The 27,808-nt window shown below is 27.8% G+C and overlaps 1 protein-coding gene across 1 annotated transcript in view; it reads left to right on the top strand.

Annotated features, from left to right (window-relative positions):
• LOC122269195 (uncharacterized) overlaps positions 1 to 27,808 on the top strand; it is a 331,999-nt gene that overhangs the window by 277,659 nt on the left and 26,532 nt on the right. The window contains exons 5-9 of the mRNA XM_087152142.1: positions 14,944 to 15,381; positions 18,997 to 19,131; positions 24,036 to 24,247; positions 26,096 to 26,233; positions 27,686 to 27,780. Of these exons, the coding sequence (XP_087008268.1) occupies positions 14,944 to 15,381; positions 18,997 to 19,131; positions 24,036 to 24,247; positions 26,096 to 26,233; positions 27,686 to 27,780 (1,018 nt within the window). The remainder of the gene's footprint in view (positions 1 to 14,943; positions 15,382 to 18,996; positions 19,132 to 24,035; positions 24,248 to 26,095; positions 26,234 to 27,685; positions 27,781 to 27,808) is intronic.

Raw genomic sequence — 27,808 nt, 5'->3', positions numbered from 1 at the left:
TTCCTGTATTTAAAATGCATTAATTAATGTAATTAATTTTTTTAATTAAATAGATTTAAATCTATTTAATTCAAGTATTTAAAATGTATCTAATCAATACAGTTAAAATAGATATAATAAATGCAATAAAAAATATTGGCCTTCAATTTATCACTACACATTGAAACTAAATTTCATTAATACTAAGTTTACAAATAATTAAACTTTATTATAAAATTTAATCTTATTAAATTAGGTAAAATTTTTAAACAAGCTAAAATTTCAGATCGGCATTTACAACACATTTAGCCACATTTTAGCATAACATGTAGTTTCCAATCATTCAAACAAAATCCCAAATTCACCTTAAATCTGTTACTTAGTTTCAAGTTTCAAAAAATAATGAAAGCCCAGAAATTCTCAACAAGATATTCATTTAATTCTCAACTCTTTTCTTAACAATTTCCTCGAACAAGTCGTTCATCATATTCATTGTGTCGCCAAATTGGCGACACTCTTCTCTCCAAAGTGATTAATCACAAAGGCTCTCCTCGACTGAAAAGTGCGGAACGACTGCTCGCAGATGTTCAACATACCGCAAAGAATTAACCCTTGACACTCTTTCCAGAAAATCCGTAATTCCCAAAAATACTTTTCGCTTAACGGAAGAAAAATTGATGTTTAAAGATTTATCCTTTTCCGGCTGAATTTATAGGAAATATATATTTTGTGGGGTTAATATAACAACTTGCTCGTAATTTTATCTTGCTAGGTGCAAAAGTACAGTGAGCAAAAAAGAAAGAAGAATTAAACGGAACACCTTTAATAACTTTTAATCTAATGATCGGAATTTTACGAACCTAAAACACAACCTTGATGGTTTGAGGGATTAACATTAAATGTAATATATAATAGAAGCAAGCTATACAAATATATACTTTCTCAAAATAAACATGCCTTTCCTTATTTTAATTTTTCTTTTTGTTAGTAAAACCGATGTCAAACAGCCGATCCAATTCTTACGTTACAGTGTTCAACTCCATTGTTTATCATTGATCTATATCTGTACTGTGGTCGTTGCAATCCGAGAGCAGAATTCGTATCAGCCAGCCACAGTTGGCATTCAAACCTGGGTGCACTCATTGGGAGGTGAACGCTCTATCCCCTGATCCACCAGGAGGTGAACTCAGGTTTTTAATGCTTAAATTATGGTGGGTAAACGGTATATGAAAAATATGGATTTAAATATTTAGTACGGATAACGGTCTAAAGTTTTATCTTCCTTAATTTATTATTTTTTTTTTTTTTGCTTGTTTTGGCATACCTTTGGAACTATTTCAGCTTCTTTAATTTTTCCAAAATTTAAACTCTAATGAAACTAAATTCAACTAAACTGTGTAAGTAATTTTTTCAGTTTTATTTATTATAAAATTTAGTAATGATATAAAAGCATCTTTTTAGACTATGTTAATTTAAACAACAAAATCCAAATTTTGGGTGAAATCTAAAAAATTAATAATTTGAAAATACAACTTTTTTTTAATTTCTTTTACCCAGAGGCGGTTTAACCGATTTCGTTTTTATAAAAAATTGTCATTTAATATTGAAGGAATTTTGGATTTTTTTTATAAAAAACTGACTGCTTCGATTTGTTCTGAACACCACAAAGAATTAACTCTTTACACCATTTTCAGAACCATTAGAACAATTTTTCTCCCATTAGAAAGAAATTGGATGCCTAAAAATCTGTCCGTATCCAGAAAAATCCATAGAAAATAAATATTTTATTTATTTGATATTATGGACTAGTTCACAATTAAATCATGTCCTTAACTCTTTGATGCTGGTTCAAATTATGGGAAGAAAGATAAAAAATGGGACATTTACAGTATCTTTTAATCTAATGATCAGACTTTTACTTATTAGGACGCAAATCGTGAAATTATTATTAGTACTTCGGCGCAGAATTTTTATTAAACGTAATTTTCATTTTTCTTTATTTTTATAACATATCATTTTCATTTATCCATTTTTCATTTTTATTATATATTTTTCTTTATTTTACATCAATTTAGGTCAAAATAAATGAAAATTATTGTATTTAGCACTTTAATAATTGATGGTTATGAAGTACATCATGATGCACCAGTGTCTTTTTCTGCGTTAAAGGTAAAATCTTCCAAACAATAATTTTTCAGATTTGCACTTATTTGCAATTATTCGGATCAGAAAAAAAGTTATTCATCACTGAAATTTTTTTAATTTACAAGATCAATTAATGATAAAGTTTTGAAAAGCATGAATGAAAAAAAAAATCAAACTACCTTTTTTTGGTTTTTATATTTTAGTGCAAATATAATTCAAATAATGTAACATAATTTTTTAATAGCGACCAGGATGTGTTTCAAAATTATAAGAAGTATATATATTTTTTTTTCTTGTAATTAGAGGGTCAGAAAAATATATACGTAAAGGGACATTTTATTTTATTTTATAACCGTCGTTGAACAGCCGACCCAATTTCATGGGTTTACGACTACTTACGTTCAACTCCGTAGCCTTGTAATTTTGAACCAATCCAGAAGACAAGGAAACTCCTGGATCAGTACCCCCAGAGGTATTGATTTGTTGTGGGAACATGGAGGACTTTGAGACTCGGCAGATTTAACGTGCATCAGTCACCATTTACTACACGGGGAGTCTTCAGCCGGCGAGGATCGAACCCACGACCTCTTGGATATGGGCCCAGCGCCCTACCGACCAGGCTATCCCGGCCCACGTACTGGTGTCAAAAAGATTGGAAGATAAACTTTCATCCACTTTTCTGCTAAATTAAGTCAATAATTTTTAATTGCAGCTGCAAACTACTACCTCCACCACCATCATATCTTGAGGGTCAAAACTTTCAATCATTCTAGAAATGTAGAAAAAAGGTAATTTTTTTTTTTGGGGGGGGGGTTAAAAATATAATCTTCTCGTCTGTATCTTTTCAATAAAGATACGAAGCACACTGCTTTTAAGCAATAGATAATGCATAGGTATTTAATATGTATAGGAATTACTTATCCTTCGTTAAGTTTAGTTTTTATGGAGAAATTGTATTTACTATAAGAAGTTAAATTACAAGATTACAAATGCCCCTAAATATAATCTATCTCATTTAGATATTTTAATACTTTGTTCATACTCTTATCTCTAATTGCTTATTTTAATCTTATCTTTAAAAAAAGAACTAAAATTAAAGTTACCCTTTTTGTCTAATCTATAAATCAGAGTTAGCCGACTAACTGCAGACAATGCACCAAATTTTTGCCTAACGAAGTTAAAAGGCACCATTTTACTCGGGAACTTTTTACACCGTTCTACGTTCATGGTTATATGTTAATAAATAGAGATAAGATTAGGATCTATTAATTATTATCGTAATAATGTAGTTTAATTAACTAATTTACTTTAGTTAAGGTATCAGACTAGTTTTGACAGCTTTTTTTTTTAAATATCAGCACAGAGTTTAAAAAAAATAATTACTTTGTTTTATTATGTGTAAAAATTTATGAAACTAGTACAAAATGTTAATTATTTTATTTTTGTATTTTTTAAATAACCATTTATAGGTTTTAAGGCATTTTTTACATATACGCTAAACACTGTTAAAAAATTTCTATCACCCAAAGCAAAAAATCCTTTGAGGATTTTATTTAGAAACCCATCAACTTTGTTTCGAAGTAGTATCTTTAAAGTAAGCGGATATACTGCAGAGTTAGGAATAAATGTATTCAATAAAGCAAAGTTTTAAAAATTTTCGCACTTGTCTATGCTAAAAAAACATGCCTAAAAATGAGATTCCACTTTTTTTCTCTTAGTCTGTAGTTCAAAATATGTGTGCTATAATCATAAACACTCTTGAAGAATTGTAGACAATTATTTCAAAAACAACATGAGATATAGTGTTTAAATAATATAAAATATGAAAAAAATCTGATTTTGAGATAAACGCATTTAAAGACCTAAAATCACTAGTCTATCCAATAATATCAGCTTTCAAAAGAACCTGCTATAATTTTGTAAATAAACAGAGAACAAACGAAGGAAAAAATTTTTAGAAAGCTAAAATTATAGGGATTTTAAATTTATAAAAACTCAATTTTAGAAATTTTGTCCAAAATCATGTTTTGTTATCACTAGTCAGACAATTTAAACACAAACAAATCTCGAGCAAATATTCAAAGAATATTAAGAAATCGACACATTAAGGGGATAAAAATTCAAAAAGTGAGAATTCAAATATACTCCACGCAGCAAACAAATCCGGAATAAGTTACGGTAAAAAGAACCTATACTCAAGGTACCGTTATTTTTTAACGTAAAATCCATGTTATGGAACATTTTACGGAACAAAAAAGGTTACATGCTGTAATAAATACCTTAAAATCACTGAATCACTGGATTAAATTCATATTTCTGTAAAATTACGTTATAATATTTCATTATAAAAATGGATTTTTTGGTAAAAAGGACGCTACGGTTGATACACCCAAAGTACCGGTACTTAGCCAGTAGCCAAAGTCCCCAGTTTAATTAAACATTAATATACAATAACCAACAATGTACGCTGCAAAAAATTCCTAACAAAATTATGAGAAAAAGTACCGGCCCCCTGAGTGCTGCTGCTTTTTACAGTAATATGTTACGGCAGGAAAACCCTGATGTACCGTAATTTTTACAGAAACATTTACTGAATCTGAAATTAAATAAATATTACTGTAAAAATTGCGGCATGAAATTTCTTGGCAAAAATTTATTTCATTGTAAAAGTACTGGCACCCCTACATGCCGAGACTTTTCATCATAATTTTAACAGGAAATTTTTTACAGTGTATCAGAGGACGGTCGCTTCATGGTGATATTGAAGAGGACAAAAAATATTTTTTGAGAAAGTTATTTGTATGTATACATTTATACAGGCTATGTATACATTTTTGCACGATTGCACTGAGAGTGAAATAGACTTAGAACTTTAACATGTCTACAAAGTAAATTATTCCGGATCAAATTACCTTATAAAGTACCAACACTTTAAGTACTTTATCCGTAAAATCCATTTTACCTTTAAAAACCATTTTACCCATAAAATAGCATACCGTAATTTTTATAGTAATATTTATTTAATTTTAGTGATTCAGCTATTTTATGGAAATTATTACTGTGAAAATTGCTGTATAACAGATATTTTTGTTTCGTAACATGTTCTAGCAAAAATGGGTTTTAAGGTAATTTTTCCGGAGTTTTTTACAATGTAGGACTGGTGATATTTTTCAAACGTCTGCATTTTAACTGTTGTTATTGTTGTTCATTTTTCAATGAAAAGGTCAAAATTTGAAAAAAATGCTTTTAGGAACAATTATAACTCTTCATTTTCAATGAAGAAAGCAACAATTCATAAACTTCAGTACTTAAAAGTGGATTAACATTTAAATTATATTGAATACTTTACCCAAAAGAGAAATGTTTCCGCTTCAAACAATCTTCCATAATTTTTTTCATTAAAACAGAAATTTTAAATTATTTTAATATAATTTACAAAATATTAATTTAAATGAGTCTTCTTTAAAAATAAACAACATCAAATGCTTATATCAAATGTTTCTTGATTTAACAATACATTTTTAATCAACGTTAAACTAAAATTGACTTGAATTACGAACTACCTTGCTACTTTTATAAAATCAAACATCCATGCATCTTTATTATAATTTTTATGCTAATAACTTAAATTTTCATTTTCTCAACATCTCTCAGAAATTTCTTCATCAAAACTGATACAAATGTTAATTAATATGAATAAATAAGTTTCTTTTTAATTAAGAGTGGCAAAAGCTTTATTAGCTTTTCAGCAACCAATATTGACTGAAGAAAATCGTTGCTTTCCGAAATCTTTCATTAAAACTACGCCAATCCGAATCCCACCTGTTTGTTTTTAATTTCGATTCATCTTTTATTATCACGTCATAATATTTATTTTGGCGTAAAATCTGTATTACTTGGCAGTGTTTCATTATCATTTTTACCGAAACTAACACAATTTGGCAAAAATCTGATGTCAATTCACTCCCCTTAAGGGGGTGAGGAAACTGTTCTGTTGTCCTAACCACGTTCATTTCCCTAATTAAAGGCTAATCGTAGCCAAGTTTATTCATGATTCTATATTCTCAATCCAACCAAAAGATTTAATTAAGCTACTAGAAGCAACCTTTTCGTTTTTAATTAAGTAATATCGCCAAGTAACCTTATTCTCATTGTTCAGGGACTATCAGTATGTGTTAGCTTAATTATAAATGTATGCTGCAAGTCTTTTAAATTGCGAATTAAATTTTTGACCTCTTTGGCTATTGACATTGTTGGTTTGAATTCATAATCTTTGATAAAGACAGGGAATTGTTTTAGGAATTTATGTTTACTTTAAGGAATTTGTTATCAAATGTTAGTTTTAGCCATGCACATTTTTAGTTATTAAATGACAAATTTTACCAATTAACCAATGCATCTAAAAGAAAATTTTATATATATGTTTGAGAAATTAAGTCATTCAATAATCAAAATGTTTATTAAATTGCTAACATTATTATGCTTGTATTTATTCTTGTGAAAATGATTTAAATTTAGAGCCAACCTTTTCCTTTTTAACATTTCATTTAGAAGTATAAAATTAAGTTATTAATTATATTTTAGAATGTTAATCAAAAGATGAATTGTATACTCATTTAATTAGAATTTATATGATTTAGAGAGATTAAAAGCTCGTTTATAAAATTATAAATTTCTTTTTAGAAAAATATTCTTGAACTGCTATTACATGATAACTTTTGAAAAATAATCTAAAGAATTATTATTAGAAACTTCTGTAAAACAAACAAAACTTTAGTGTTTATTCCATGAAATGTTAAAAATTCAGTCAAACAATGAAGTTTAATTTAGCTAGAATTTTAGATTGATAAAATGTCTTTAAATTGCAAAATTTTTCCCTTGAAACAAATATGCATATAAATACGCTTTTTAGCATCTAAAATATGATTTATTTTACAATTTATTCTCTGTTTCAGGAATTTAAAATAACTTTACTTTAAAGGTTTATTAATACTGAAATATTCCTTTGAAATGAGCAAATTAGTTTTAATACACCGTGAATATCTTATGATTAACTTCACTAATTATAGCAAATTGATTGGCAATATTAATTTCTCAAAGTGAACAGTTTAAATGTTCTTTTTTCTAATATTCTTGAATTTTTAATAATTTTATTATCATTTTTATTTCATTTAAAATTAGTGAAATACTTTCATATTAAAAATTTAAAATATTTCACAGCACGTAACACAATTTACCAAATTTACAAATTTATTACACAATTTACAAAATACCAAATTACGTATCTAAACGTTGAAACTTGAACAAAATTAGTTTGATAGTTCCTTAAAAAATCAAAAATTTGTATTTTTGTCATAACTCTTTTTTAAAAATGAAATTTTATAGTTAATTCAAAATTATGGATTTATCAAAACATAACTTTATTGTGTGAATGAATCCTTAACCTTTTAAAAACGCTCATCTGCTATGCAAGAATGCTAATTAAATTTAATGAGATTTTATGTCAATAAGCCAGTGGAAGACTTACTAAACTTAAAATTTGCCCATCTCTGATCTCCAACTTAATAACTAAATAAAATACTTTAATTAAATTAAGTACGATGATATCTTAACAAAATGAGAGAAAAAACTTACTAAACTTACTTATTTCCCCACCTCTTATCTACTATTCAATAATTAAAATAACTATGTCTACGTCAACAATTAACAATGTCAATCCAAATTGTTATATAATTGCATGAAATGCAATCCAATCCAATCTAATGAAATGCGATTTCATATTAACAAAGGGTGCAAATCTTTCAAATGTTTACAAATTTTCAACAAATAACCCAATAATTTAATTAAATCTGCCAGCATAATGAGATGAAATTTCCTATTGATAATATAAACCTTTTGCGTTACGTTTACGTTATTTTAACTGCAACGTCAACAAATTCCGTAATGTTTCGTAATTTTTTTTCCAAAGCAGAATAAAACTGAAATACATCCTATATATAAAAGAATAAACAGAGCTTATAATAATTTATATCCTTAGAAGTTCTAAATGAAGCATATTGATAACAAAATACATATTTTGGTTTAAATTATTAATCTTTATATACATTAAATCATTAATCGTTGAATTTTAATTTTTAAATTGCAAATTTCTGTTAAGAAAAAATGTACACGCATCCACCTTCAACATACAAGTTTCGTTATGCTTCGTTATTTTTTCTTCCAAAGCAAGTTAAAACTGAAATATATCTCAAATTTAAAAAAAAAGCAAAATTTATAATATTTTATATCCATAGAAGCTTTCAATGAAGCATATAGATAACAAAATACATAGGTTGCTTTAAATTATTAATCTTCATAAACATTTGGTCATTAATCGTTGAATTTTAATGTTTAAATTACAGATTTTTGTTGACAAAAATGTACACGTGACCACCTTCAAGTTACAAATTTCGCTATGCTTCGTTAGTTTTTCTTCCAAAGCAAAATCAAACTGCAAATTATACTAAAAATAAATTAATAAACAAAGTATGTATTATTTTCAATCTGCTATAGCTTTTAACGTAGCATATTTGCAATAAAATGAGTAGTATAGTTTAAATTATTTTAAATCTGCGGAGCGCGCAGAAATATTTAAAGCAAATTGTTTTTAAATTATTATTTTCTTTCAATGTACTCTGAAAATTTCTTTTGCATTAGTTATTTTTTTGAAGAAAAGAAATCAATATTCATAATTAAAATATTATTAACAGAATAGATTTATTACATTTCTGAGTAAACTAAAGTAGCTGTTTATTTTATTAAAGAATATGATCTTTTCTGACAAACATGATATATTACGGTACTTAGTTTAAAATGCGCCATCTTATACGAACATAACAGCTTCTTATAAAGGTCTGGCGAAACTAATGTATGCTTTTGAAGCATTATAACGTTCTCTGAGATTTTCAGAAGCTAAAAACTTTTTTTAAGAACTCGCCATTTTATCCATAAGAGATTACTTGGCAGTTTTTTTCTTACCATTACGATTCAGTACTTTTTAAGAGCAGGAAAAAATGTAAAAATACTCTTTTTACAGAATATTATAGTTTAATAAAAATCGGTGTGTATGAATAAAGTGAAGCTCACGGGGTTTAATTTTTTTTCTAGAATGATCTTTCCTTGATTTATGAGTGAAAATTTTTACAACGTAAGCTTTTTAATAGATCGGCGTATGGATTACTTGACAAATGCTGAATGTAACCCAGGTTGCTACATTTTATGTTTAAATTGTTATTTATGCAAGGAGTTTTAAAGGTCTTTTCGAGATAAATATTGAAACAAAAGCTGTTTGCATGGTTAAAATACATTTTTAAAGATAAAATTTATTTTAATAATCCCTTGCAGGAAACGTTTCATCTATATCTAATTCTGATTTTAGAGAATTTTAATATCAAAATTTTAAAAAAAATAAATTGAAATGTGACAAAAGTTTAAAGATAAATAAAAAGAATGAAGGAGATAAATATTCAAAAAAGTTTTTCTTATTTCCACGATTTAACTGTATACTAAGATCTTAAACGTGAATTTTCTCAGTGAAGTCATATAATTATATACTATTAACAGCACACTTGCTAATTTAAATTTAATGCTCGAAGGAGTTTCCAATATTATTTGAATAGCCCCTTTAACTTATATGATCTCTTGTAGCATGTCATTATTAATATCTGTAGCTTATTAGTATTTTAAAACAATGCTTTCGATTAATACTTTTTCTTTTAACTTTCCATTTGTTTTTATTTATTTCTTCACGATAAAACCCTTTTATTTATGCTACTTCATGTAGTGTATCATTGGTCCCATTTGTTTTTATTTATTTCTTCACGATAAAACCCTTTTATTTATGCTACTTCATGTAGTGTATCATTGGTCCCATTTGTTTTTATTTATTTCTTCGCGATAAAACCCTTTCATTTAGGCTACTTCATGTAGTGTATCATTTGTCCCATTTGTAGCTTGTTATAATTTTAAAAAAAGCATTTCAACTTATACTTTCTTGGTGTCCGATTATTCACTGCCTGTTTATTTTGCAACAATAAGAGCCTTCAATTTTTATTATTTCCTGCGACATACCATTAGTCTGATTTGTAATTTGATATTGCTGTTATTCAATTGATAGTTTTACTTGTGACGTAATATTGTTTACATTTGTTGCACCTTATTTATTCAATATAAGTCCCTATACTACTACTTGTGGCATGTCATTAATAATATTCGTAGCTTATTCTTATTTCAAAACAAATCCTTGAATTGATAACTTTCATTTTGGCGTCCTATTTTTACATTAGTGGCGTCACATTGATTTTATTTGTAGCTTTTCATAATTTTGAGCCTTTAACCTAACATTTTTTAACATCACCATTGTTAACATTTGTGCCTCATTATTTTTTTACAATAAGAACCTTTTATTTATAGTATTTCATGTGTTGCGTCATTAGCCTCATTTGTAGCTTACTATAGTTTTAAAATTAGCATTTCAACTTATACTTGTTTGGTGTATCATTATTCGCTGGCTCTCTATCTTCTTTTTATAAAAAACTCCCTCTTCTTTCTCTTATTTTCTGTGGCCTGACCTCAATCAGAATTGTCACTCGATATTATTTTACAATAATTCTTTCAATTTATACTTATTATGAATTTCAATTCTTATAATGAAAAAAATAAGGACGCATAAATTTAGACGTCCTGTCGTTCAAATTTATTGTTTTTCATTTTTTTCACAATAAGAACTATTAATTTACACCACTTTTAGTGGCGTGTCATTAATCACATTTGTGGTTTGTCATTCCTTAACAATAATCTCTTCAATGTATACTCCTTCATCCCATTATTCGCGTTAATGGCTCCTTATTTTTTCCCAATAAGCCAGTTTAAAATATACTAATTATGGCATGCCGTTTTTAAAAACTGTGGTTTTTTATTAAGTTCCAATATGCTCTTCGAGAGCCACGATGGCGCAGGGGATAGAGCTCTCGCCTTCCAATGAGGTGAACCAGTTTCGAATCCCAGCGATGGCTGATCGATACGAATTCCACATCCGGCTGCACCGACAGCAGTGCTGATGTGAAATATCCTCAGATCCTGGGATAGAGTCCCCTTGCCATCAGGCTAAGCGTAGAAAGTTCTCGTGGTCTTCCTCTCCATGAAACGCAGATGCGGGTCAGTTGTATCAAAACATCCTCCACGAAGAAAAACTTCTCCCATTACTTAATCCAGGAGTTTCCTTGTCTTCTGGATTGGGTTCAAAACTAGAAGGCTACGCAGATGAGCATTAGTAGTCGTAAACCCGAAAATAATTGGGTCGACTGTTCAACGACTGTCGCAAAAAAAAATGTATTATATATATATATATATATATATATATATATATATATATATATATATATATATATATATATATATATATATATATATATATGATCCTCAATTGATATTTTTAGTGGCGTGTCACTTCTTTTTGTTCATTTTGTGGTCTTCTTATTTTTCACAGTAACGTATACTGTTTTGTAACAATATTATTTAAAAACGAGACACAAATTTGAAAGTTTTTATTCCGTAAACAATTTTGTGAACTTTTACAATTAGAGCTTTTAATGTCTTTATCAGACCTCAGTATAGAACAGTAGGTAACTTACCATCTTTAGTATCATTTAGAAAGATATACAGTCCTAATCTCAGAGCATGCTTAACTAAGGTCCCTTAAGTATCATTTAATGCCTCAAGACGGGTAATGTTGCATTTTAGAGTGAAACGTGTAAGTTAGAATTTAACTAGAAAGTGCTGTCAGGTTTATCTGTCGTTTCATTTAGATTAATTCTGTTAATTACTATGAGAAAATTAACTGTTACAACAACAATTTACTTTAAATGATTCTGGAGTAAAATTATCACAAATCTCTTAAAGCAAGAAAGGCGAAGAGTCACACAATACTTGGAAGTAATATAAAAGCAATATGACAAAATAAAGAAGAAAGTTAAAAAAAAATCACAAACACTAAATTTTTTTTTAAAAATATATGAAAATGGTGAAAAAATATAAAGCGAACACATTTTATTGGAAGTAATAATCAATCAGTCATGTTTAAAGCTTTGGAGCAGATGGGGCACCTTTTTCCCTTTTCTAAATTTTTATTGACACTCCAATTACTAGGAAAAATATATTAAGGTACTTTTTAATTATGAAAAAACAGTCTAATAGTTACTAAAAAAATTCTGTTAGTTTATCGGAATTACAATTGCACTAAAATATAAAATCCAAAAAAAGGTAGCTTGATATTTTTTCATTCATGTTCAAAAATTTATCAATAATTGATTTTGTAAATTAAGAAAATTTCATAGATGGATAACTGTTTCTCTTAGATACAAATAAGTACCGATAAGTACAAATTAAAAAAATTATTGCTTGAAAGTGAGCCGTGTTTAGAAGAGTTTACTTTTCACCCAGAAATTGACACCGGAATTTCATCATATGTTGCATATCATAACCATAAATTATTAAAATGCTAAATATAATATTTTTCACTTACTCTGGCCTAAATTAATGCAAAATAACATAAAAATTATGAAAAAATATATTTGTTAAAAATCAAAGGGTAAATGAAAAAAATTTAAACAATTTCTGTCTTGGTTAAATTATCTTAAAAAGATAGAGCCAAGTTTTGTAATTTTTTAAGTAACGGAAAGATTTTGAATTAACTATTATTATAGCAAATATTGAAACTATCAATTAATAAAAATTGTTATGACGTATATTAGTGACACACTAAGAAATACTTATACTATATTAAGGACCAAGATACTTATATCATAGTTCTAGTTACAGATATTAGGAATTAAGATACCGCTATTATGATTCAATTAAAACCAATTTGTCTGAAAATATTTTATTAAGCTTCATATACATTTTTTATTTTTATGTGCACATAAACTGCATCAATATACGGAGAAACAAAGTATAGTCAAAACTATCAGAATATGATATAATTTGACATGTTTCTGGCTCTATGGGAACACCAAAAAGTTCGATAATTTTTACCAAAGCTCTTTGGTAATGATTTTTGTAAAACCAACAATAAAATATGGTTTTATAATATGAGATAAAATTTAATAAAGGTTGTGGAATTTAGAAATTTCATCATGATATTTAAGAGCATGGTATATAAACTATCTCATCGGTTAAGTTTATTTTCAAGATTTGCATTTTTTACTAAATGTATGATAATGAGAGCTATAATTTTAAAAGCTAGAATTTCTAGATAACCGTTACCATATGATCGAAAAAAATTGGCAAATTAATGGTTTCAAAGCCATATATTTTAAATTTATTAACCAGAACTATGTTTTTTTTTATTTGAAATGTCATTACAGTTCTGTAATTTTCTCCATTTTTTCGAAGATCACTTAATACAATCTTACACTAATTTATGAACCAATAATGGTGCGATTATGAACCAATTGATACCAAAACGAGTTAAGAGTAACTTTCTGATGCCCTTCTACCAATAATATAAAACTAAAAATCCAAAAGTGTAAATATTGTAAATAGAAAAGATGGAGAATCATTTCTTTTGGTGTTGTTGTGTGCTAATTCATCATGTTAATTCATCAAAGCTTACATTCAGATTTTTTTACCCCTTTATAAACCTTATTTTTTTGTATTCATTTTGGTCAAACTAAGTGAAAATTATTATATTAAACATTTTAATGTTTTCCGGTCATTAAATGCAGCTTTTTGTGTGTTAAAGATAAAATCTTACAAACACGGCTCATTTATTAAATTTACAATTATTTTCAGTCTTTTAGATCTAAGAGAAACAGTCATATATCATTCAAATTTCTTTAATTTGCAAAATAAATTATTGATACATTTATGAATAAAAAAAAATCAAACTATTTTTTTTATTTTTTTATTTTAATACAAATGAAATTCCGATAATCGAACATATTTCTAATAATAAATATTAAACTGTTTTCTTTTATAATTGAAAAATACTAAAATATATTTTACTTGTAATTAGAGTATCTGAAAAAATATATAAAAGAGACATCGATGTTTTATTTGAATAAAAGGATTATCTTAAATATGAAGGATGTACTTGATAGTTTCGAAACGATCATCCGTATTTGTTTATTTAGCTATTTACATGTTGGGTTAGATATTCTTTTTTACTAGTCTATTTACTGTCAAGCTGATCTGTCAAACCTCATTTGCACTGTATTCCAAATATTCCAAATCATTACTGTAAGAACTACCTAAAACTCAGAGTGGTGGTACTCTTTAAAAATCCTTTTTTACAGGAACATGTTATGGAATAAAAAATATGATATACAGTAATTTTCAAATTAATAATTTCCATAAAATTACTGAATCACTCTAACTAAATAAATATCACTGCTAAAATTACGGTATTATATTTTACGGGAAAAAAGGATTTTTGGGTAAAAGTGATTTAATGGATGATGAGCCCAAAGTGCCGGTACTTATTACCGTAATTTGATCCAGAGTTTTTTTACAGATACTAATTGAAAGGAGAGAATTCAATCCTATTGTTAATTACCCCTAATTAGGAACCACTCCACTAACCAATTCGTATATATAATCAAAAGCAGTTTTTTACTTGCACTTTGATGCGGAGAACTCCGGCAAGTTTTCTAATCGAATCAAGTTAATGTTAATTTACAAAAAGTACAAAAGGTACTTAGTTGTAAAAAAATCTGCATTCGCGAAACATTTTTAATAGTTATCAGTATTTTTTTAATTATTTTGTATTTTAATTCCATTTAGATTGCCAAATTAACATCTGCCAGCACGGTAAATGCCAAATCCTGAACGAAGAGCCAGGTTACCATTGCAAATGTGATGACGGGTATTTCGGAGAAGTCTGCGATAAGTTCGATCCTTGTTCCCTCACCCCATGCGAGAATTTCGGAAAATGCTGGAACATATCGAGTAACAAATATCGCTGCGAATGTTTGCCTGGATTCTCCGGTGAAAACTGCAGTGAATTCAATCCATGTGCTATACGACCGTCACCCTGCTTACATGGTGGGAGATGTGAGAGTACCTCCAGTCATAAGTATCAGTGCTACTGTACTAAGGGTTATTATGGCAAGACATGCCAGTTCTTCGATCCTTGTTCTTTAGATCCGTGCCAAAATGGTGCAAAATGCCAAAATGCATCGCAAGAAGAGTATGTTTGTAGATGTGTTGCTGGATTTGCTGGTAAGTAGTAGTATTAAGTATTCTAATCATCGAGTTCTAATCGCTCTTTTATTTTAATTCATCACTGTAGATACGTTCATCATAGTAATCCTTTTAATTCATCATCCTTTCAATTTCTAAGTAGACTCAGTCTAAGGCGGTGGTCTTCTGAGTCAAGCAAAGTAAAGTAATCCTGCCACGATCAATTATAGGTCAAATATTTTTATTTATTTTATCGCCGTTGTTGAGCATCTTGTTTAAATAGTCTTTTTACGACCAATAATTTTTATTTATTTTATCGCCATTGTTGAGCATCTTATTTAAATAGTCATTTTCCGACCAATAATTTTCATCACCACAACCTTTCAATTTTACATAGATTCAGAAGGTAAAGAATTCCTGAATGAAGTGAAATAAAGCATTCCCGTATTAACCTGCTGTTTACCACGAAAGTCATGTAGATTAAGGCTCTTCAATTCCAAGACCAATGACATGATTGTGGCCAGCAATACGCCTTTTTCCCCTTATTAGCTGATATTTATCAATCCAACGCTTGGGGGGCATCGAGCCACCACCTGGGATAGAACCTAGTTCTTCAAAATGATAGTTCAGACACAAGCTACTGTTCCATCGGTACTCCATGCCTCAACAAATTTCCTTTCTCATAAAAAATTTGGAACGAACAAACTAACATTTCTGTTGTAGGCAATGAAAACCACAAAAATTTGTTATGGCCTAATGGAAGATTTATTGTATACAGAGCGAATCAGTAAGACTCGAAATGACTTAGTTGAGCATCATATTTTAGTAGTACTCGTTTCGCTCCTTTTTTTTAACGTCATACAAGAAAAAAGAAAGGAAATTTAATTATTCATGTATCCCTCTTTAAGATTCGAACCCATGTCTACTAGCTCTGAACTTACTGGATCACTATACTGGTACTACCACCATGATAATAAAAAAAAATTCAGAGTAGCTTTTAGCCGATATCAACTATCATAGAAGCGAAACATTTTGCAGATAACTTAATAAAAGCTCCGGATTTATTAAGTATTAGTAAATGCCTTGTGAATTCCTAAGTATTCCCTTGTAAAAAGGAACAATTTAAACCTTTTTCCTAAAGTTTTGTTTGTTTAAAAAGCCTTGAAGTGCAAAAACAAACTAATTGTTTCTCATATCCCCATACTCCAGTTAATATAATTTTTGTTTTACAACCGTTCGAAAAATCTATTGGTAAGTCGTCACAACCCTACATTTTCATGCACCTATTTTGCTCAATTATGGTGCTTACTATTTTAAGGTTTCAAACGGAAGCTACACTTTACAACATGTTATGATTAAGTGTGTCTGTTTATAGTAAAATCCTCTTCGGGATTGATATTTTCACTAAATCTTTTTAATTTTCAAGTTCAGTACTTTAATTCTAAGCATCCTTTAACACTATGTTTATAATTTTTGTATATTTTGTACAAATACTAACATATATACTATGGATAACTGTATCTATAGAATCTGCATTTAAAACTTAGCACTTAAAACTGAGACTTACAAAGCATATTAAGGCCAAATTTGGAGAGAAAAGTATCTGTAAAGATAAAAGTTGAAAATGTATATTGGTATAGTTGGGGTTTAAAAAAATTGTGATAATATTAATTTTATTTTGATTACTTAATTAAAAAAATGCATAAATAATGTATACGAACCAAATTCTTCTTTTATTGGTACTAACTCATAATTTTAAAATTTCTAAAACTACATATTGCTATTGTAAAACTTAAACTAGTTCAAAAAACCCTTAAAATACATTTCAGCTATCAATATTTTTCTTAGCAATAACTGAAAACTATTGTATTTGACTACATGCGGCATATGATAATAAAATTGATTTAACTATTATTCTTTCATTGACTGATTTATAACGATTTTCAGAAACTTCTGATAGTAATTGTAATAAAACAAGTTGTAAATTACCCAAATCATGTTTACAGTGCGCATCGTTTCCAAAAATCAATAATGCAAAAAACTATTAAAATATTATTTTTCCAATCCCTTAATACAAAAATATTCTACGTCTATATAATCTGCCTAACTAATAAATAAGAACAAAATTCGTTTTACTGTATAATAACTCGTAATGTTAAAATTTTGAAAACTACATGTTGCTATTGTAAAATTTGCACTAGTTCAGAAAATCACTAAAACCATTTCAGCTGTCAATAAGTTTTTAACTATAACTAAAAACTATTGCATCTCACTACACACGGCAAGTGGCAATAAAATTGATTTAACTATTATTATTTCCCCGACTGAACTATTAGTAATATGTTAGGTATCCTTAAACGAAAAATATTCATTTTTTAAAATAATTTATTTCACAAACTCCAATGATTATATTAACAAAAAATAATGAATACTAAACAAACATACATCGATTTTCCAAAAATTCCGATAATAATGGCCATGAAACAAATGGTAAATTACCCAAATCATGTTTTCAGTTTGAAAAGTTTCGAAAAATCAATCACGCATAACAAAAAATCAATTCTACAAGAATTTAAAATTTTCTTCAAGGCTCAAAATTTAGTTTCTGAAAGTTTTTACAAGTCGCATATGAATTTTTTTCAACTGTCTACCAGACAATAAGTTTTGAAAAAATTAGCAGACTGTCTAGTATTCTTTACGAAGTTGAGTTGGTGTTGTATTTGGTCTCATATTGTCAAATCCAATTTTCCAAGTCATTTGAGTTAAAAGCTTTTTCATAAAAAATATTTCATCATTGCTTTATTTGTTTTCTAACACATAATCTAATTGAAATATTGGTAAACGTTTAATCTGAATATGCATTCATAAAAATGTAAAGTTGCCTGTAGTATAATTCATATTTTCAATCAATATAGGTGAAATTGGATTATTTTTTAAAGCTTACTAAATTTGCTTTTGGTCATTAATGCTCAAAAAAATTTATAAATATCAAAAACATTTATATTATAAAAATAAACTGGGAAGTTATTGATAAAAAAAATTACTTAAACCATTTTGTTTCATTTTAAAAGTTGAAAAAATGAGAAACGCAAGGTAGAAAGCAAAAGGAAAAAAAAAGTTTAAATAACCCAAAATTTCGTGCAAAAAATATATATTCTTACACTCTATAAAAAATTGGTTCGTTAAACCATAATACACTTTAAACATGAGTATATTTTTATCATAAACTGTCATAGTTCAGCCACCACCAACAGCGTTTTGGAAGATAAGTGCTTTTCCTCTACTGCTAGTTTTCCATATCTCTAATTTAACCATTATCATGCAAATTTACTTGATTTGAAAATATAATAAATAAATATATTATCAAGTTTAAGCAACTGGTGGTAGTATTTCGGAAGATTAAAGCTTTTCCCACGACCCGAGTATTTTCTTACTAGCAGTCCGCAGTTGAACTATTATTGTGCAAGTTTACGTACTCGAAAATGTAAAATAAAAATTCAGCAATTGTTTGTAAATATTAGTAAATATATTTTGCTTTTAATTTCAGCGAAGTTAGCGTGTTCTCACATGTCTGTGATATTTGAAAAAGTTCTTTTTTGCACATTTGGAACTTCACAAAAATTATATGTTTTGCATAATATTTCTCATTTTCAGGTAAACAATGTGAGATAGATATAGATGAATGTGCATCATCTCCATGTAAACATGGTGCAACATGCAGAGATGGAATAAACGCATACCATTGTCGTTGCTCTCCGGGCTATAAAGGAAAACGATGCAATATTGTTGGTAAGCGGGATTTCATTCAATCTACTTTATAATCACGCATACTGTAAAAAATCCGGATAAAAATTGCAGTAAAAAGTATTTTTACAGGAACGTGCTAAAAAAATCTGATATATCGCAATTTTTACAGTAACAATTATGTATTGCTGAATCACTCTAATTATATAAATATTACTGTAAAATTTATGGTACAATATTGTAATTTTATGTACAATATATGGTATAGTTTAATGGATTATGCACCAAAATTGCCCCTTTCTTATGCCATACATTTGATCCCGAATTTTTTACAGTGTAGTTTGTACTGATGCGACGATATTGTACCGAGTTCTCTAAATGTAGGCTGATTATCAAAATAATAGTAATAATATAAATGAAAATAAAAATAAGTTTTAAATAAAAATTTATAAATTGCATTGTTTTAATCGGATGCTTTAATAAGAGATGAGAATCTATATTTAGAAGAAAAAAAAACAGTTTCATTTATTTAATTTTTAATGCTGAAATTTTTAATACATGCAGCACATCTGGCAAAGGCGAAGTCTGTAAATAAGAGTTTCTAACTAACTTCTTTGGTGTGCATTTTATTTAATTTTGTAATCTTGAACAGCCGACCCAATTTTGGGTTTACGACTACCAATGATCAACTTCGTAGTCTTGCAATTTTTAACCCAAGACAAGGGACAAATTCTGGATTAAGTATCGGGAGGCATTCGCCTTAGTGGAGAGATTTTTGATAAAACTAACCCTAATTTGCGTTACATGGGGAGGAAAACTACAAAAACATCTCACGGGGGTCTCTAACCCATGATCCGTCTACCACTGAGGATATTTTACGCCAGCACTGTGGTCGGCGCAAACCGGATGAGGAATTTGTATTGACCAGGCAAGCCTGTGTGTGGGGCTTGGCTAAACCATTTACTTAAAACAGAAATGAAAGAAATCTAAATACAATAATTTGAATCTGATGGTAATTTCCTATTGCCAAAAAAGAAATCTCAGCAAAATAGATTCGATAAAACGTGTGTCAATGATACCTCCCGCTCAAAATATATCACATTTAAAACCAAAATATGTGATATTTACCACACGCTTTTTTCATATGTAATGGCAACCTACTTACTTATGTTTGCATATGAAATTCATGTGTAACAAATTAATCCAAATGGTCTGGAAATGTTAAGTTTACCTGTAAAGTTCCTGTAAAATAAACTAATCCAAATGGTTGAGAAATATTGTTACGTTTACATATAAAATTCCCGTAAAATAAACTAATCCAAATGGTCGAGAAATGTTGTAATGTTTACATATAAAATTCCCGTAAAATAAATTAATCCAAATGGTCGAGAAATGTAGTTCTGTTTACATAAAAAATTCCCGTAAAGTAAACTAATCCAAATGGTCAAGAAATGTTGTTATGTTTACGCATAAAATTCCTGTAAAATAAACTAATCCAGATGATCGAGAAATGTTGTTATGTTTACGTATAAAATTCCTGTAAAATAAAATAATCAAAACGGTCGAGAAATGTTGTTATGTTTACATATAAAATTCCTGTAAAATAAACTATTCCAAATGGTCGAGAAATGTTGTTATGCTTATATATAAAATTCCTGCAAAATAAAATAATCAACATAGTCGAAAAATGATCGATAAATTATTAATAATTTAAAACTAAATAATAATTTTATAAATAAGTTTATGCATAATTATAAATAATTTTATGATTATAAATAATTTCATGCATAAATAATACTGTAAACATAATGGCCTACAGATTAAATAACGAGTATGGTTCCTCTATAAGAAAAGCGAAAAGTATTGTGTCTTCAGCAATAAGCAATCATTTTCAGTATTTCATCACATAGAATAAACAAAATGCAGAATATTGATAAATGCTTCCTTTCAGAAAGAATAAAAAAGAAAAAATTCCTTAATAAAAATTTTATTGCTATTATTAATTCAATGCTTATGATTTCCTTCCAAGTTAAAGCTATAACAAATATTTTACAAAGCATTACAAATTTGAGAATAAACATTTTATTTCCCCAATATCTCAATTATTGTTTTGAAATACATCATTGTAAATATCAAACTTTCAAAAGCTTGAAGATTAGTATTTTAACAAAATGTATTAAAATTTATTTCGCCTATTGTCATATTTTGAAAAGCCAATATGGTATTTTCTTTTATTATTCATTTAAACCATTTGGTATTTTTATTCAAATATGAGATTAACTTAAAAGGCTTGATAAAATAAATCACTTTTATAGCCTAGCAAGAACGTTTCTGAAGTTTTGAATGTGATAAAATTTGTCATCTTAATATCTTTCAAAAAATATCCTTTACATAAAGCATATTTAATGCCAGACAATAGCAACTTATTCGTATTTTCTAAGGCTGTAAAATACTAATTTTTAGGGGAGAGGAAAGAAGCTATGAAACTAAAATGGTATCATAAAAGCAAAAATTATTACGATAATTTATTTAACTCTAGAAGAAATTTCCTTTTAAATATTTTTGAATTGTTAAATTTTTATGTTGCATTAAAATTTGAGTGTTAAAAAGACTTTTTTGGCCATTGAAAATTACTGGCTTCTTTCCATGTCTTCAAAATGCCAGCAAAAAACACAAAGAGAATGTTATGAAAAATGTTGAGATCAAATCAAATCGAATAATTTTGAATTCTTACTTAATAAATTTTCAATATTCATAAAACGAATATTTGTTATTCTTTTAAGCGTAATGTTTTTAGAATATATCTTTAACTAAAAGAAATAATTAAGATTATTTTATATATATATATATATATATATATATATATATATATATATATATATATATATATATATATATATATATATATATATATATATATATATATATATATATATATATATATATAACAAACAACAGTTTATTAAAATAAAAATAAAAATAATAATGAAATGTTAATTAAAAAGCCGGAAAAAAAAGATATATTCTTTTCTTCAGCCCACACGATTATATCCGCAAAACAGAGTGCTTTCTGATATTGTATCAATAAAGTCAAAGCAAAATATATTAATACAATAGTGTGAGGAGCACTCAAAAAAATTTTTTATAAAAATAACAACAAATAAAATAGATCACAAAAATAAGTAAAAATAACATGTAAAAACAGATAATAACATAAAATAAAAAGATAAAACATTAAAAAGGGGGGACTATAAAGCGAGTAGCAAAATCAGAACAACTTACATGGACGGATATTTTTCAAGAATGATTTAAAAATGTTTTCGCAGAAAGATTGCCAGATTACAAAATATGAAAACAAAAGATGAAAACAAAAGCGCAAATTGAGTGTAACAAGAGGGTTTTAAAGTGTCGTTCTTACTGCACTGCTGAAGTGATTTGTTATTCTGAGTTTTGATTTGTTAGTTACCAAGGATGGGCCCGAAATGGAGGTGCGCAAGATAATATTATACTGGATAATTTTAAAAAATTGATTTTAAAAACCGGAAAATAAAAGATATAATCTTTTCATCAGCCCACACGATTATACCCACAAAAAAGAGTGCTTTCTGATATTGTATCAATATAGCCAAAGCATAATATATTAATACAATAGTGTGAGGAGCACTCAAAAAAATTTTTTACAAAAATTACAACAAATAAAATAGAACACAATAAGTAAAAATAACACGTATTTATGGTCAACTTTTTAAATTATCCAATATAATATTACCTTGCGCACATCCATTTCGGGCCCATCCTTGGTAACTAACAAATCAATGCACAGCATAACAAATCACTTTAGCAATGCAGTAAGAACGGCACTTTAAATTCCTCTCGTTACACTCAATTTGCGCTTTTGTTTTCATATTTTGTAATCTGGCAATCTTGTTGCGAAAATATTTTTAATCATTCTTGAAAAATTTCCCGTTCATGTAAGCACATCTGATTTCGCTACTCGCTTTAGAGATTTTTTTTTATACTGTTTTTTCTTTTTATTTTATTTTATTTTCTGTGTTCACGTGTTATTTTTACTTATTGTGTTCTATTTTATTTGTTGTAATTTTTGTATAAATTTTTTTTGAGTGCTCCTCACACTATTGTATTAATATATTTTGCTTTGGCTATATTGATACAATATCAGAAAACACTCTTTTTTACGGATATAATCGTGTGGGCTGAAGAAAAGATTATATCTTTTATTTTCCGGTTTTTTTTAAAAAAATTGCATCCTTTTTTTTTTTTAAATCAGTTGTGTGCTATTATTTTTTTTTCATTATTATTCCCCCCCCTTTTTTTTTCATATGTCTATAATTTTCCTTTGCTTTATCTTCATTTTGAACTTATCTAATGAGTTCTGTTTACTTGCAGCTTATGCGCAATAAATGAAACTTATTGTTTTTCTTAACTTTCTTCGTGTTTCTTGTATATATTTATTTTGTTGCATATATATATATATATATATATATATATATATATATATATATATATATATATATATATATATATATCAAAATTACGCACAAGTTTCAATATTTAAAAAAAAAAACATACTATATAAATAAAAAATGTATGTGTGACATAATGGTAAAAATATGATAATTTTTTTTAAATAGAAATTTAAAAAAATATTGTCAAATTTCTCAATTTATGGATAAATTTACTAACAAAAACAATGAATAGAAAGCCTTATTCTTTTTGTATAATCTATAATACTTCAGTAAATCTCAAACTCTTTCTAGCCATTTCAACTATCTAAAACCCTCAGTGAAGATATATGGCAATGACACTCTTACAGAAAAAAAAATCGCCAATTTAATGCTTGAATAGCCGCAGCTTTTAAATCTGTTGGGACAGCAAACGATTTGGTTGGATTTAGAATTCAAATTAATTCGTTTTTATCTCCCTTGTAGAACACTGTCCTCCTCACACAGTTCACAGCAATAAAGGGGTGTTCCGCTGGAATTCTACCTCCCATGGGAGGGCTCAGCTGATCGAGTGTCCTTTCGGCTCAACATACCCTGACCGGGAATCCGCCACTGGATATGCCAGGAGGCGCTGTTACCTTCTGTCCAACGGATCAGTGTCCTGGGGACGAACAGATCTCAGCAGCTGTCGAGAAGAGGTACTGAATGAGCTTTCCTATTTCTTCCTTAATTTGGCGACTTGGTAATAGGATTTTAGTAGACAGACGTTGATCCTTTTCTTACACTTAGGAATCATTATTCTTCCTTTTCTGTCATTAAAGTTCTGCTTACTTAAGGAATAGAATGGTTAAAAAACGTTCTGTCATGATTTAACTCTAGATGTTTATTAAACGCTGCGTTAAGGAAGGTTTTATTTGGTTTAGATAAAGGTGTCGAGGAGCAAACGTTCATAAAAGGCAGGTTGTTGTCTTCTAGTATTAAAGCATAGAAATAAGAAATTTAAGCAGGAAATGTATGTAAGAAATATATTTAATTAGATTTAAAGGTGATTTCAGTTCACAAAAAGTATTTCTATATGCTTTTCTTTATTCCAAAAGAGAAGTTTTAAGATTGAGGAATAAATTCTATCTCAAAAACACTCAGTCTAACTTTGGTATCTTAACTCAGAAAGAAAGTATGATCGAAACTACCAGAATATAGTTACATTGTGGCCTTATGGGAACATCAAAAAATACGGTAATTTTTACCGAAGCACTTTGGTAGTGACTTTAGATAATATTAATAAAACAAATTTTGTTACCAGGCTGTTCGGTAGTAAATGTGGTAAAATTTAGTAATTTATTATGATACTTTACAGAATGGCATAAAAACCATTAATTCGATTAAAACTTTTCAGTTTTATATTTTTACTGAATATGAATAAGAGTTATAATTTTGAAAATCAAAATTTCGGGTAAACCTTTATCGTACAAAAGGAAAAATTACCAAATGAAGGTTCAAATACCGAATATTTTAAATTAATTACCAGAATTATGTTTTTATTATTTTTTTACTCAGAGTAATTTACGATACTAGCATTTATCGTAGGTCTGTATCTGCAGCTGATTTGGCAGTGTGTTACTTATGTTATCATTTTTATTCAAAATGATTCTCTTAATTTTCTTATTTAGATCTAAGCCCTTTGACTCAACTTAGGTGCATCTAGACATTTGACGATTACAAGAGATTTTAAAACAAAAATTTTGTAAACATTTTTAAAGCAAAAAATTTTTTCATAAAAATTTATCAGCATTTCATCGTAAAAAATACAAATTCGCTATTTTTTTCATATTTAAGCACTCTGAGAAAAAAGTTTGAACAAAACTACCAGAATATAGAGGAATTAGACGTGTTTCTGGTTTTATGGGAACACCAAGAACTCGGTAATTTCTACCAAAGCGCTTCGGTAAAGATTTTGGTAAAATTATCAATAAAATATGGTTCTATAATATGAGATAAAATTTGGTAATTTTATCATGATACCTCAGAGTATGAAATAAAAATCATTTATTTTGTCAAATTTACTTTTCAATTTCGTATTTTTGCTAAATGTGTTGTAATAAAAACTGTAATTTTGAAAACCAAAATTTCCGGTAATTCCTTACCATATGAAAGAAAAACTACCGATTAAATGGGTACCTAATATTTTGGTTTTTAATTCCAGAATTATGTAGTTCTTTTTTACCAGATATGTAATTACCCTACAGTGCGGTAAATTTACCTGAATGTTTTTGCCCGTGAACATTCGTAATTTTTTAAAATAAATATTTTTCAAAAAGTTCTTTCAGGTACCGCAAAAGTTATATTCTATTGTTTTAGATTAATTTTTAATTCAAAAATATTTGGAAAACTATAATTTAGAATGAAAAACTTAACAAATTTTTCAAGTAAAAGGCAGTCCTTATTTAACAAATAGAAGATGAAACTGTGAAACGCTCGAAAGAAAAAGAAAAAAACAAGCTATTATGAAACAAGATGAAATTCGGTAACATTATTTATTTTTTTAGGGTTTTAAAAATGCAGAAGATCTAACTGGTGAACTGTGGGTACTTACAGAAGATCCTCGGCATCTAAACGTCGAACGTCTTCACGAAGCCACGAAGCAAATTGAAGGAGTTCTGGAATATGCTCTTTATGACAAAAAAGTATTCATTCATCTATAATTTATGTTGTAAATTATTCTGTCATTCATACTTATTATTACATTATAGTTGATAACATTGACCTTTTAAAGTTCAGTGAATGCGAGGATTTACTCCTGCATCCATTAAAAAAATGTTTTAATTGCTCTTAAAAAGTAGCTTCGAGATTGCTAACTATATCTTTTAAAGATTTTATATTATTATTTTAAATTATATATTACGGTATACCCCCAAATCACCGACGATTTGAAAAAATGTTTAAAATTGAAAAAATATAAAGATTCATGGTACGCTAGGTTCTGTTACAAAAATCACAGCCGATTTAAATATTCTTCAAAAAAAATGAGAGCAGAGAGATATTTACAGCTTGCTGCATTCTGCTTTGGAAACAAAATTTTTCTCACCAAATTTTTAATTTAAGTATAGAGAGAGAGAGCAAGCTTAAATATGGAGCTGTTAACCTGTAATTTTAAAAAAACAATATTTAATTATTTTTGCCAGACAAATACAACAGAATTATTTCGAAAAATGTAACTGTTTTGCCAATTGCCAAGCAGTATAAATAAGTAAAGATATATATATATATATATATATATATATATATATATATATATATATATATATATATATATAGAGAGAGAGAGAGAGAGAGAGAAATAGATAGATAGATATATCATGAGAATCTGTTAATTTTGCTATCAGACTATTACAACGATATTAATAGAAAGAATGGTAATCTTATAAGCATTATTTTACTTTTTCCCATTTTTTTTCTTAGTGAATACCAACACTATATATAGAAACTGTGTAACAGGTTTTGAAACATAACGAAGACAAATAAACTGGTTTCTTTAATACAGTGCAGCAAATCGTTCATTACTGTCTTCTATCGTTTTTTTTTTTTTAAATATTTTATGTCATCGATTATTTTTTGGCATACATAGCATGTTATTTTATGCTAAATAAATATAATTAACTTATTTGCAATAAGAGAAGGTAGTAAGCCTTATATAAACAAAGTACCCCATTTCTAGTAGCAAACATTCAATAAATGTAAAGCATGCTCCTATTTAAATTCAATTCCTTTGAATAAATTTTTCCTAGCATCTAACTTAGCATCTAAAAGTTTATCTTAAACATTGGTATTTTCTGTTATAAAGCATATTTGTTATAATTTGACGCAATGCAGAACTTTGAAAAGATTACTCACATAAAACATACACATGAATAAAGGATTTACAAAACATTTTTCCCAAAGAAACTAAAATTCACCCTAACTACTGCAAACACCCCATTTTAAATTCCGTCTATGACAAAAATATTTATACTCTAAAACTAAATTTATCGACTTCGTGTTTTGAAATCTGAAATATTTTACTAAACCAGCACAATTGTACTTACAGGTAATGATATTAAAGTGATGACTTACAATTTTTTATATGCTATCTTTTGCAGATCGCCCATAACATGTTATCAATAGTGAGTAATATGTTAGCAATCAATGAATCTCTATTATGGACAGGCGACCATAATGGAACAGCTGTTACTAGGTACGTATGTAACTATTAATTAATATTC

Source organism: Parasteatoda tepidariorum, chromosome 9 (assembly GCF_982258835.1).
Source record: "Parasteatoda tepidariorum strain Cologne lab strain chromosome 9, Ptep-v5.0, whole genome shotgun sequence".
In the NCBI taxonomy this organism is placed as follows: domain Eukaryota; kingdom Metazoa; phylum Arthropoda; class Arachnida; order Araneae; family Theridiidae; genus Parasteatoda; species Parasteatoda tepidariorum.
The sequence above is the reverse complement of the archived record's forward strand: the minus strand, read 5'-3'. Positions and strand labels throughout refer to the sequence as shown.